Source organism: Pituophis catenifer, unplaced genomic scaffold, assembly GCF_029215685.1.
Source record: "Pituophis catenifer annectens isolate HBS135680 unplaced genomic scaffold, rPitCat1.0.hap2 SCAF_3, whole genome shotgun sequence".
Lineage (NCBI taxonomy): Eukaryota > Metazoa > Chordata > Lepidosauria > Squamata > Colubridae > Pituophis > Pituophis catenifer.
In genome coordinates this window covers 151,941,723-151,956,122 of record NW_027256883.1, presented here as the reverse complement: position 1 = coordinate 151,956,122, position 14,400 = coordinate 151,941,723, and the positions used below count along the sequence as shown (strand labels likewise).

Genomic DNA, 14,400 nt, shown 5'->3' with positions numbered 1-14,400 from the left:
AATGTGCGATATTTTTGCAATCAGGGTTTTTTCCTATGTTAAAAGATGTTAAAATGGCCATGGTGGGATGAAAGCGATGAATAGAGATTTCATCCCACCATGGCCATTTTAACATCTTTTAACATAGGAAAAAACCCTGATTGCAAAAATATCGCATATATATATATATATATATATATATATGTAGGTCTTTGGTTATTCGGGTCTTCTCCCACGTAAAATTGGAAGTGTCTTGGCGACGTTTCGACGAAGTCTCATTCGTCATCTTCAGGCTGGTGTTCTCGGCTTCGTGCTTCCAGGAGCAATGTGAGATCGCAGCTGTCTCTTCCTTTTAACTGCTAGTGGGGGTGTGAGCTGATTGGGTGGGAACTTGGCTGTGTTCTGATTGGGTGGAGGTGTGTTCTGATTGGTTAGGGGCTTGGCTGTGCTCTGATTGGCTGGGGGTGTGTTCTGTTTGGGTGGGGGCTTGGTTGTGCTCAGCTTAGTCTGAGTTGCAGGGGGATTTGAGCTGGTGAGCTGCGTTGTTGTTGTTTGGCTTCGTGTTTGTGGCCGTGCGAGCTCTTCATGGTGGGTGTCAGTCTGCTTCATGTATGGATTGGAGGGGTTTAAAGTGGCTAATGATGCAGCTGCGGTCTGGCTTCTGGTCCTTGGTCGTGGCTCATTATCAGTGTGGGTTTGAGTCTGCTTTCTGCGTGGATGTGTGATGGTGACATCAGGTGTGGCACTCGTGAGTGTGGGTCTGGTGTCATTCGTCGTGTTAGGGACTCGTTTGTCAATAAGGGCGGGTTTCCAAATGGCTGGTAGGCGGGAGGTATCGTCTCGTTTGTTCATGCTGTGTGGGCGTTTTTCTATCTCGATGGCTTCTCTGATTATTCTGTTGTTAAAGTGTTCAGTTTTGGCGATAGTTCTGGTCTTTTTAAAGTCAATATCATGTCCTGTGGCTTTAAGGTGTTGATATTGCCAATCAGAGCACAGCCAAGCCCCTAACCAATCAGAACACACCTCCACCCAATCAGAACACAGCCAAGTTCCCACCCAATCAGCTCACACCCCCACTAGCAGTTAAAAGGAAGAGACAGCTGCGATCTCACATTGCTCCTGGAAGCACGAAGCCGAGAACACCAGCCTGAAGATGACGAATGAGACTTCGTCGAAACGTCGCCAAGACACTTCCAATTTTACGTGGGAGAAGACCCGAATAACCATAGACCTACATACAAACACCCGCGAAAACCTGAGAAAACATATATATATATATATATATATATATATATATATATATATATATATATATATATATATATATATATATATATATGTAGGTCTTTGGTTATTCGGGTCTTCTCCCACGTAAAATTGGAAGTGTCTTGGCGACGTTTCGACGAAGTCTCATTCGTCATCTTCAGGTTGGTGTTCTCGGCTTCTTGCTCCTGGAAGCACGAAGCCGAGAACACCAGCCTGAAGATGACGAATGAGACTTCGTCGAAACGTCGCCAAGACACTTCCAATTTTACGTGGGAGAAGACCCGAATAACCAAAGACCTACATATATATATATATATATATATATATATATATATATATATATATATATATATAAAATACTTTTCTAGTCAGGGTTTTTTTTCTACGTAGCTCAAGATGTTTGTATAGCCATAGTGGGGTGATATCTCAAATCACCACTTTCAGGCTTTATCAGACATTTTGTGTTGTCTGTTGTGAGACTTAAGGGAGACTGGGATAGTACTATTTCTGTCTTATGAGACTTCTTCAGCCAGCCACACCCTTATTTTATGACTCCTCCCTGTAAAGGTCAAATATTTATTTTTATTTTGTTCTTTTAATTCGTAGGTTCATATGTATAATACTTTTCTGGTCAGGGTGTTTTCCTACGTAGCTCAAGATGTTTGTATAGCCATAGTGGGGTGATATCTCAAATCATATATATAGTTGTTTGGCGAGAAATTTGGCTAGGTTTTGTTTGACAAATCCAAACAACTTGCCGTCTGGAGAGCCGAAACACAGACCACCCTCAAGACAGACACACACACCAACAAACTCCGAAGACTACAAGAACGCCAGAAACAATCCCCTCCACCCTCACAGCCACACATGAAACAAACAGTGCATAACATCTCAGATAGGATCCTCACCAAAGCCGAAACCAATGTCCTTTCCAAAGGATTCAACTTTGCAGTCGCTCCCAAAAGCATCCCCACTGAAACCATTATATGCGGAGTTGAAACCAGCCTGACCAAAATCAACCCCGACGATGCAAACAGAATCAGACTCGAAATCACCAATATCCTCTGCACCAGCAAGCCACCCAAAAGTAACTTACCCAAAGAGGAACAGACAGCACTACTTAACCTGAAAGAAGACACCAGCATAATAATTCTACCAGCAGACAAGGGCAATGCCACGGTGGTTATGAACACATCTGACTACCAAACCAAATTAACCAACCTACTCCAAGACTCCATATACAAACCCCTAAACACAGACCCCACCACCTACCTGGAAAAAACCACCAGATCCAAAATAAAAGCCTCCCCCATCAGCGAAGAGATTCAGCAAAGAATCATACCCAGAGAGAAATCATCCAGATGCCCTAAGCTTTATGGTCTCCCCAAGATACACAAAGAAGGAAACCCACTTAGACCCATAGTCAGCTCCATAGGCTCACCTCTACAAAACCTAGCCAAATTTCTCGCCAAACAACTACAGCCCTATGCAGAATCCATCACCTCATACGTAAAAAACTCATTCCAGTTCATAGACATCATAAAGCAACAAAACTTACAGCCCAGTGACCTACTCGTGAGCTTTGATGTCATATCCCTCTTCACCCAAGTACCAATCAAAGAAGCCTTGACAGTTATCCAAAACAAATATAACCCCCCCAAGCACATCTTAGATCTGACCAACCACTGCCTATCCAACACATACTTCATCTATAATGGACAGAAATACAAACAAACAGAAGGAGCACCCATGGGATCACCCCTCTCACCTGTCATTGCCAACCTCTATATGGAATACTTTGAAACCCAAGCTCTAGAAAAATCCGATCACAAACCCAAACTCTGGCTCAGATATGTGGACGACACCTTCATAATCTGGCCACATGGGAAAGAAAAACTGGACAACTTCCTCACACACCTCAACAGCCTACACCCCAAAATACAGTTCACCATGGAAACAGAAGTGAACAACCAACTTCCCTTCCTGGATGTCTTAGTCTACAGAAAATCCAATGGCTCCCTAGGACACACTATATACCAGAAGAAAACACACACAAACCGCTATCTGCACGCACTCTCACACCACCACCCTGCCCAGATCAACTCTGTAGCCAAGACACTCATTTCCAGAACAAAACGCTTAGCTGACGAACAACACCTAAAAACCGAACTACACACCCTCACTAACGTACTCACATCCAATGGATTCCAAAGAAATAAGATCACCAACCTAATCCAAAAAGAAACCCCCACTAAAATCCAAGACAGAGAACAAGAAAACGGCAAGGCCCTCCTCCCATACATAAAAGGCACCACAGACAGAATAAGCAAAATCCTCCACAAACATAACATCAAGACAGCATTCTGCACAAACCGAAAAATATCCACCATCCTAAGGAACCCCAAAGACAAAATTGAGTTAGAAAATCAAGGAGTATATGAAATCCCATGCACCGCCTGCCCCACCACATACATCGGACAAACCAACAGACGAATAAGTGCACGCATAGAAGAACACAAGAACTCAGTCAGAAAAGAGGAACCAACTTCTTCCCTGGTCCAACACCTTAAAGCCACAGGACATGATATTGACTTTAAAAAGACCAGAACTATCGCCAAAACTGAACACTTTAACAACAGAATAATCAGAGAAGCCATTGAGATAGAAAAACGCCCACACAGCATGAACAAACGAGACGATACCTCCCGCCTACCAGCCATTTGGAAACCCGCCCTTATTGACAAACGAGTCCCTAACACGACGAATGACACCAGACCCACACTCACGAGTGCCACACCTGATGTCACCACCACACATCCACGCAGAAAGCAGACTCAAACCCACACTGATAATGAGCCACGACCAAGGACCAGAAGCCAGACCGCAGCTGCATCATTAGCCACTTTAAACCCCTCCAATCCATACATGAAGCAGACTGACACCCACCATGAAGAGCTCGCACGGCCACAAACACGAAGCCAAACAACAACAACGCAGCTCACCAGCTCAAATCCCCCTGCAACTCAGACTAAGCTGAGCACAACCAAGCCCCCACCCAAACAGAACACAACCCCAGCCAATCAGAGCACAGCCAAGCCCCTAACCAATCAGAACACACCTCCACCCAATCAGAACACAGCCAAGTTCCCACCCAATCAGCTCACACCTCCACTAGCAGTTAAAAGGAAGAGACAGCTGCGATCTCACATTGCTCCTGGAAGCACGAAGCCGAGAACACCAGCCTGAAGATGACGAATGAGACTTCGTCGAAACGTCGCCAAGACACTTCCAATTTTACGTGGGAGAAGACCCGAATAACCAAAGACCTACATATATATATATATATATATATATATATATATATATATATATATATATATATATATATATATATGTAAAACACAATCACACACATAGTTAAAGATCTAAAGTGTACCAGTCTTATGTCTTATTTATTAAAGAATGCATGTCTTTCCATTTTACTTTAGGAACTTTACGTGGAGGATTACTCGAGCATTGATTGGCCAGCCCAGAAGAAATATATTTATGAGGCTGATTTACAGGCACCACATACATTGGTCCTGGATGGTTTTTTTGGTAAGTGGCACTGAGAAAAGTACAACTTCTAAGGGCTTGCATTTCCAGTTGAAACTTCCTTGATTCATCAGTCACAGAAACAGACCAGCTGCAGTTGGACTCTTAGGCAATGCTGTTTTTAAATGCCAGGTGGCCCAGATGGTGAGTTGAAAAAACTTGATGGCACATAATCAGTCACTCAAACCTTGCCTGAACCAATACCACGAACTCAGACTGAAGATAGAATTGTAAACCTAATGGCTCTGCTTCTTTTTGCTCCTTTTTGCAGCCCTCTTCAATTTGTATGACAGATACCACCTCACCAGTCTCAGAAAGAAAGCCACCGCTGAGCTCTATGAACAAATCAAGGCAGATGATATATTCTCAAACTCTACTAACTCTAGCCCGGTAGGTCTTTTGAAAGTACCACACAGAAATGACTGTTTCTGGAATAAAATTTCCTCGGATGGAGTGAGTCTCCTGTGTGAGCAGGGGGTTGGACTAGATGACCTCCAAGATCCCTTCCAACTCTGTTACTGTTATACATGGCAGCCCTTGGCTTAGTTTCAGACAGAGAGCTATGCTTGGAACTTACTTGTTCTGTTCTCTGAAGGAATATCGGGTTTGGCTGGCATCATAAAGATTGTCCTGGGACTGAGCGGGTTGCAAAATGCCTGACGGAACTTTTTCATTCTGTAGTTTTGCAAATCATTCCATATGTTGATCTCATGGTACGTGGATGGTCCCAATTCTGCAGCCTTTCAAGAGCATGTCTCCAGAATCTACGATTACCTTTGGTAAGTTTGCTGATACCAAACCTTTTCAAAACCCTTTCTCACCACATGTGACATATAGGAGAGGTGTTTGTGGATCATGAGGACAATGGAAGATCAGATGCCAATGAAAGGACAGAATCGTCTCCTGTCTAATCCACCCTATTTTCCCCTATTTACAGTCCTCCAGCCGCAACACTTGAGAACCCCATCTATCATTCTCAACAGCCTTGCTTGATGGGAAATCTAGGATTTGTAATCTATCACAGAGACATAAGATTAGGGAAAGCTGCCCAGAACAATGCCACTGTAAAATCTAGAGCAGATTTTAGGTTCTGCAGAGATCTGTCTTCCCTTTTCCCTTAGAGATCACAGTTGCCAATGTCTACTGTTAATTCCAGAGAATTTTCATTCATGAAAAGAAGCTTTAGAAAGATATTATCTTCTGCTTCCTATTCTGCATGCCATCATACTCCCATACTATGTCCTGAAATTACCCTTCTAGCCTTTGCACATACTATAATCTGTCTTTTTTATACATCTATGCAGGCTGACAGACGAGGGTATGATAATGAAGGTAAGATTGTGGAAAGGAAATTGGTTATTGTTAAAGCCCATCTGTCCTTTTACTGTTTTGCAGGCTGGAGTCAATTTTTTTTTAACAGCATTTTTTTTTAAATTTAATAATTGTCCGACAATCCCCATGGACCTCTTTTACAATGTCCATGTTAATAAGTGATCTAAATCATAATATAATTTGTATGTGGTTTAGGATGTTCTGTAAGCCCAGCCATTATGGTTTATTTGATATGGTATAGTTAAAACAAGGCAATTATTTTGGGGCATTGTGAGAACTCAACCAATATGTAGCCTGATCTTCAATTTTGGATCAGAAAGTACATTTGCACCAAGTGGAAGTAGAAACAACTTTGAGGCCTCTGAAGTACTAACTCTTTATTATGGCTTCTGTGAACACTAATCTACTTCATTATATGTGAAAAATGTTATAAGTTTTAGTTAAATCATGTGAATATGGAGAGGGAGAGGGAAAAAAGTGGTGGGTTTCAAATTTTTTTACTACTGGTTCTGTGGGCGTGGCTTGGTGGGCGTGGCAGAGGAAGGATACTGTAAAATCTGCATTCCCACCCCACTCCAGGGGATGGTTACTGTAAAATCCCCATTTCCTCCCGATCAGCTGGGACTTGGGAGGCAGAGAATAGATGGGGGTGGGGCCAGTCAGAATTTTTACTACCGGTTCTCAGAACTACTCAAAATTTCCACTACAGGTTCTCCAGAACTGGTCAGAACCTGCTGAAACCCACTTCTGAAAAAGCCTAAGGAATTCTCTTCTCTTCTTATTGTCACTTTCTCTGCTTTGACTCTGCAAAAGTCTAGACTTGAAGAGGAGTGGATGTTTGACACGGCATTAATGTGGAAGCACTGTAAATTTTGAAGTATGGTCTAATTCAGAACATGAGCTCCTAGGTGATAGATTTTGGTTGAGTGCTGTGAAAATTTTCTCAATGACAGGAGCCCTGTTCCCCAAATTTGACAATATTAAGATGAGTAGACTTCAACTTCCGGAATTTCTCAGCCAGCAAATCTGGGTGAGGAATTCTAGAAGTTGAAGTCCACATATCTTAAAGTTGCCAAAGTTGAAATTTATTTAAAAAGACAGTAGACAGTAGACCTTTCGTTAGATGTATTTAAGTAGAAGATAGATAGAATTTATCAGGGATGCTTTAATATGGATTCCTGCATTGCGTGGACAAGTTGGGCTTGATGATATCAATGGATAAAAAGAGGAATTTGTCTTTTAAACAAAAAACAAAACTATGTCTACTTTTCTTGCCTAAGGTGATGGGATCACAAACCTGGGATGCTGCATTTACAGTTCTGTGTTTTCTAGAGGTATATTTTCCTATTATATTCTTGTTTAATTGTCGTGCTAGGAAGACTTAACATAGTTTTTAAAAGACAGCTTTTCAAAGTTTCTGACCATTAACATTATATGTAATGTATCTCAATCTCATCTTCAAAGTTAGAAGTGTTTAAAGAGACCATCAGGATATTTGACAGTTTCTCGTTTTAGGAGACAATGTCAAAAGGATAGGCCAGGTTACATTAACAGACAAAGAGTATCTTATTCAATGCCTGTTCAGGCAAAGCTTTACTTTACCCCAAGAAGAGATACTCCAATGGCTTCCATCTATTTTGGACTTTCAGATCTTTGGTCATTGATCAAATGGATTGATTTTGTGGGAGTTGCAATCTAAACAATATCTGGAAGCACCAAGTTGGGAGATACACACAGTGCAAATATTTGCAAGTTATCCTTCAACTGTCCTGGTTCATGATAGTCATGTCACTTTCACATAATATCTAAGAAACAGGAATCTTATTGATATAGAAATATTTCTGAGAATCATGTTCAGTAAACAGAGCATTAATAAAGAAAAGTTTCATTCATGGTTGCTACTCACTTATTATTGAAAAACATGCATTTCATTAAGAAGCTGTACAAAGTTTTGCTTTCCTGTAAGAGGCCTGTAATTTTTTTTTACCTATTGACATTTATCTATTTTATAATCTTTTTTTTTTTTTCATTCTCTAGGCTGGTGTCCAAAATGACCCTGAGTATAATACCTGTCTGAAAAAAGCTCATTCATTTTTTAAATGTTCTCAGGTAAGAAACTGGCTTGGAATATCATATGCTAGACATTAATATTGATTTTAGAGGAGTGCCATCAATTTGATTCCACAAGGGCAGAATGTAGTAATTGCAGTTGTTTAAAAACCATGTCATGCATAATACATGGTGGCATGTATTACATTGAGTAAGCAAATACTTCTTTTAAGATATCCGCTAATTCCAGATCCAGTTTTAAAACTGTTTACTCAATGGCCAGTTGCTCCTTTGGGTTACCTATCTCTCAATGGCTTCTGATCATAATTTACAGTTTTGGTTGATGCAATAAAACTGTACTATTGGAAATACAGTATTTGTGCCATCTATAACATCCTCTCCTTGATTGACACTACACATTTCTGTACCCAGAGATTTTTCTTCACAACTCAGAAAACAGAACTTGAACATCACTAAAGCAAATTTATATATGCTATATATGCAACCTTTAGAGAGTCAGTGTGGTGTTATAGTTAAGGCACCAGGCTAGAAACTAGGAGACCATGAGTTCTAGTCTTGCCTTAGGCATGAAACCAGATAGGTGAGTTGGGTCTAGTCAGTCTCAAACTAGGAAGAAGTCAATGGCAAACCATTTCCAAAAATGTTGCCGAGGGAATCATAAGAACTTGACTCAATGAGAATCAAGATTGATTTGAAAAAAATAGAATAGAATAGGATAGAATTTTTATTGGCCAAGTGTGATTGGGCACACAAGGAATTTGTCTTGGTGCATATGCTCTCAGTGTACATAAAATAAAAAGTAATCCTTACTGCAATATGCATCATAAACCTGTTGGTAGGAGGGGGATTGGCCTTCACTTTGCTACATGGACATGATGTCAGATGAATCAAAACATGTTTTATGCCATTGTAAATTGCCTTGGATTAAGATGCTATTAATGTCTTCTTTAGATTGTGGATAATCCACCCAACTACCAGAGATACTATCGTCAAATGAACAAGGTACTTTCAAAATCTGATCGTGTGTAAATAAAGAAGAGAGAAATAAATATTTGATACGTAGCTTTTCACACTTTCTCTTAAATCAACAGCCCCCAACCTTTTGGGCACCTGGGACCAGTTCCATGAAGGGCAGTTTTTCCATGGACCTGGGGGGTGGGTAGAAATGGTTTCATGCACTGTCTGGATCCTGTGTATGTACGGATGGGACTTTGATCTCTTGCGTGGCTTGGTTCCTGACAAGCTGCGAACTAGTGCCAGTCCATAGCCTGGGGATTGAGGATGCCTGCCTTAAATAGATATTTGTGGTCCAGAAATGCCTTTCCTAAAAACCTTAATTAATTCTAGTGAAAGGGAAAAATTAATTTCTTCGTTGTTTTTTACCAACTTGGCTATATCCTTGAGGAAGGATCCAAAGCATGTTCCAATGTTTTGCTTGCTTCTATTTGTTTCCTTTAAGCTGTATTTTGAGAGAGTTCTAACACAGAAGTTTAAGAAACAGCTGTGCAGTAAAGCATATAGCATATTAAAAGGTTCAAATGCATTAAAATAACTTTCCCTGATGCCTAAATTAAGAGTTATTGGATTGTATTAAACAATAATAAATCTAATAAAGGAATACAATGCCACCTAAATTCCATATTAATTGATGAGGATCAAAGACACCAACTCTTTCTTTCTTTCTTTCTTTCTTTCTTTCTTTCTTTCTTTCTTTCTTTCTTTCTTTCTTTCTCTCTCTCTCTCTCTCTCTCTCTCTCTCTCTCTCTCTCTCTCTCTCTCTCTCTCTCTCTCTCTCTCTCCCTCCCTCCCTCCCTCCCTCCCTCTCTCTCTCTCTCTCTCTCTTTCTTTCTTTCTCCCCACCACATCATACCATAAGGCAGAGGTCTTCAAACGCTTTAAGACTTGTGGACTTCAATTCTATGCTGGCTGGAGAATTCTGGGAGTTGAAATCCACAAGTCTTAAAGCTGCCAAGTTTGAAGACCTCTGCCATAAGGTAACTCTGGCTGGCTTAAGTCCTAAAAATATATATTTATATTAAAACATAAATTAAAACCAAAGATAAAAGAGCAGAGCCAGCTCTTTAGGCCAAAAGGATAGGAGGGTTGGGGGCTCACAAGGTGTTCCAGAGGGCAGGAGCAACAACAGAGAAGGTCCTTCTCCTGGACCCTGCCAGCCAGAATAATCAGGCCGATGGGACCCACAGCATGCCTCCTCTGCCAGCACAAGTGAGATGGGACAGTCCCAGTGGAGTGACACAGTCCCTCAAGTAATCTTCCGGAACTGAGTCTAGAGCTGAAATATAGATCCTTTTCTTTTATGGAGCAAGCAATCTACAAAGAAATGTCTTCTTAACGTCTTTTTTAAAAACCACTAGGGAGGATTCCCCTTCAGCAATCGGGAGAACGACTGGATAGTCAGTGACTGCACTGCTGAAGCAATAAAGGCATTGATATTACTTGAAGAACAATGTCCTTTCATAGAAGATCACATAGCTCCACAACGTCTCTTTGATGCCGTCAATGTGGTGGGTCCAGGGAAACCCAAGGAGAAAACATGGGATTAGGGCTAATGAGGTTTCTGAGGGCTGGAGGGAGGTGGTAAAACATGCATTTATTTTGGAGAATCTCATTCCGCAGGGGTTGGTGGTAAATGACAACACTTCCTCTTTGACAAATTTGTCCAAGAAGGGATGGGAGAAAGTTTGGTCCTTACCCAATCCCTGCACACTTCCAATAAATGTGTGGGGATGGTTCAGGACCAAACCTTGTGTACCAAATTTGTACACAATTTGGGAAACACTTTTTTCCATGTTGGCAGAATTTTGAAAGGCAATCTCAAAGCATTTAAAATGTACCAAATAATAATTTAAAAAAACCTATAAAGAAAATTGCAGAGGGGAAAAATGCAGTCTTTTGAAAGAACAGGCACAAAAATGGATAGAGAGGCAAAAAAGAAGGTTAAAAATATAAATGTACAGATTTGGAAAACTGGGAAAATAAACCATATCCAACAGGTTCAGTTGTCTCAAAGTGAAAGGATCAAAGTTGCAATCAGCCTAAAAAAGTTAATTTTCTGAGAGTCAAACTGAATACATGCTGATAAATAGCACCGACAATAATAAATTAGTCTGATTCATTCAATTGCCTTATATCCTCAATATATTAAAATATTTGTAGTAAAAATAAATTTTAATAATTTATTAATTAATGATTTATAAAAACAAAGCAGATTCTGTTCTGAACTCTCATTTGGCTTTAGTCAATAACAAGAGAATGGTTAATCCGAGACCATGTCAGGAGAACTGAAACTCCATATCTACTGCTATCTTCCTTTATCTGACATGGTTATGACTTAAGCTGGGGATGTGAGAAAAATATACTTTATATTTTTCTTTTCTGCATGAAGCAAGGCAATTGAAAAAATGGTCAAGAACACATAATAGTAACTGAGGAAAAGTATCATGGAAAGCAGAACTAAATTTGCTGTTTGTGACATACTGTTCAAATTAGAAGTGCTGTAAAAATAGAATTTGATAGCCATGAATACAATATTTGTATGAACTGTGTTCTGCGGATCAGAGCTTATTTTTCTATTGGACATAGCATGGGTTTCAACTGAGACAGACCTTATCAGAACTTGGGGCATCAAAAACTGGCTTTGGTTTTCAATTGTTTGTAAAACTGATTGACATGGAACAATGGGTATTTTTAGTGGTACATTACTATTAATATAATTACACATGAGCACTTAAGAGCACCCAGGTAGAGCACCCATTTAGTAACCACAACTTGGAGCAGCAACTCACTGAGTGAAACCACAGCTGTGCTTATGAACTTATTTCGGCTTGCCTTTCCTTTACAGACAGGAAATTTTATACCTAAGTGATCTTGTGTGAAGTAATTATTGTAGTGTGATTCAGTTCTTTGATTAGGATTACAGGTAGTCCTCAATGTACAACCACAACTGAGCCCAACATTTCTGTTGTTAAGCGAAACATTTGTTAAGTGAATTTTGCCCCATTTTATAACCTTTCTTGCATCAGTTGTTAAGTGAATCACTGCAGTTTATAAGTTAGTAACCCAGTTGTTAAGTGAATCTGGCTTCCCCATTGACTTTGCTTGTCAGGAGGTCACAAAAGGTGATCACATGATCTTGGAATACAGCAACCGTCATAAATATAAACCAGTTACCAAGCATCTGAATTTTGATCACATGATCATGGGGAATGCTGGAAAGGTCATAACTGTGAAAAAAGGTCATGTCACTTTTTTCAGTGCCATTGTAACTTTGTATGGTCACTAAATGAACTGTTGTAAGTTGAGGACTCCCTGTACCATGATTTGGTAAGATTTGGCAAGTAAAATCAGTTTTAATGAATTGAAATGACATTTTTTTAAAGGAAGGACTAAATGTTGCTTTGAGATTTAGAACTGTGGGATCATGTGTTGATCTGCCCTCAACTTTCCTCTACATCAAATATCCAATAAGTAACTTCAAATATTAAATAGGCAGTACATAAACAAAAAGAATGGTGATCTACTTACTCTTGAATTTTAGGACATCTATGTGTACAAAGATTAACCAAGATATTTTTTTGCTTGATGTAAAGGAGAAGATGATGCCTTTTTTCAAAAGCGAACTTTTATGATACGATAACATCCATCATTCTACCTGCTTTATAGTACACACAACTGAGCCTGCTAAAAACTTGCTATTATTCCTGTGTATTTTTTATTCAAATCAGCTGTCTAATGATAGGATGGGCCTTGAATTTGTGTCTAATTTTTGTGGGAGTGTCTAATAACATCACTTCTAATGCCACCTGTTGCTTCCCACCTCTATTTCTATAAATATGCAGCTCCTGAACATGAGAAATTCCGATGGCGGTTTTTCCTCTTATGAAACCAGACGTGGAAGCTGCCTATTAGAAGCCATAAACTGTTCAGAGACCTACGGTAAGAAGAAATTATCAGGTGTTACGTGCAAAATTCAGATTGGAGACCATGATTGGAATGTAGCTAGTTTGGAGGGCATGGATACAGGCTCGGGAATTGAGTAAATCCTGCTAGTTTCCTTCTGGACTGAGAGATCATCTGTACTCTCAATCTGTACTGACAGGCATAAGTCAACCAAAACCAGAAACTGTGTCTGAAAAACTCAATAGGCCCGTGCCTATGGCACGTATGCCCGAAGTGGCACGTGGAGTCATGTCACCTGGCACGCATGGCATCGCCTGTTCTTTCTGATGTGCATACAAGCACATCAGCTGGCCTTTTTGCATGCAGCAGTGCCAGAAACTAAAAGAGCTGGTCTTCCTGTGTGAACATGCACACCAGCCAGCTGATCTTGTGGAAATCCAGAAGAGTAGCTGGCTGAAACCAGAAGTTCAGTAGCTGAAACCGGAAGTTCATTTTCGGGTGCGTGCATGCGCCCTGGGCAGCTCCTCTTCCAGGTTGCGGCCCAGATGTGCACGACGCGTGTGCACGCCTCCCCCCACTTTTTGGCACCCGGTGCTGAAAAGGTTAGCCATCACTGCAGTAGGCTATCCAGTCCAAAATAGTAATTGATTCAAATTCAAAGAAGGAAGTTGAGATGAATTAAGGAAATCTCAGCATTGAGCAAAAAAGGTTATTTAAATCAAAAGACGTGAACATCATTTAAAACCAACCACAGGCAATCATCACTTAATAACTGACTCATGCAACAACAATTTTCAGTTACAACTGTGATGAAAAACTAACTTTGCAACCAGTCCTTGCATTTATGATCATTGCAGGTCTGTAAAGGAAAGGAAAGATGAAATAAGACCATAAGCACCATTTGGTTTCGCTCAGAGACCGCTTCACTTGATGAGTTGCTGTTCCAAGTTGTGGTTACTAAATGAGGATCACCTGTGTGCTCTTAAGTGTTCATGTCATTTAATATAACTGAGCTGAGGAATCACAATATCTTGTCTAGTTGTCGTATTGGCAGTCCTTTAATGTAGCCAAAATGAAGTCAGCCAGCGTCTTTGCTCACAGAGAGGCTAAGATACTGGAGTATTGCTTCCAGAGTGTCCTGTTTGAGTTTCCTAGCTTCCTACAACTTCTTGCACATGTGACACTTGCCTTGGAGATGGTCCAGAAATTATAGTGAGATCACAATGCCATGACTAGCCT

The 14,400-nt window shown here is 40.4% G+C and overlaps 1 protein-coding gene across 1 annotated transcript in view; it reads left to right on the top strand.

Annotated features, from left to right (window-relative positions):
• The window catches only part of LOC139315060 (lanosterol synthase-like), a 37,563-nt gene that overhangs the window by 10,656 nt on the left and 12,507 nt on the right, over positions 1-14,400 (top strand). Inside the window, exons 8-16 of the mRNA XM_070941084.1 lie at positions 4,734-4,842; positions 5,111-5,229; positions 5,521-5,618; positions 6,144-6,171; positions 7,452-7,505; positions 8,209-8,280; positions 9,193-9,243; positions 10,617-10,766; positions 13,101-13,197. Coding sequence (XP_070797185.1) covers positions 4,734-4,842; positions 5,111-5,229; positions 5,521-5,618; positions 6,144-6,171; positions 7,452-7,505; positions 8,209-8,280; positions 9,193-9,243; positions 10,617-10,766; positions 13,101-13,197 — 778 coding nt within the window. The remainder of the gene's footprint in view (positions 1-4,733; positions 4,843-5,110; positions 5,230-5,520; positions 5,619-6,143; positions 6,172-7,451; positions 7,506-8,208; positions 8,281-9,192; positions 9,244-10,616; positions 10,767-13,100; positions 13,198-14,400) is intronic.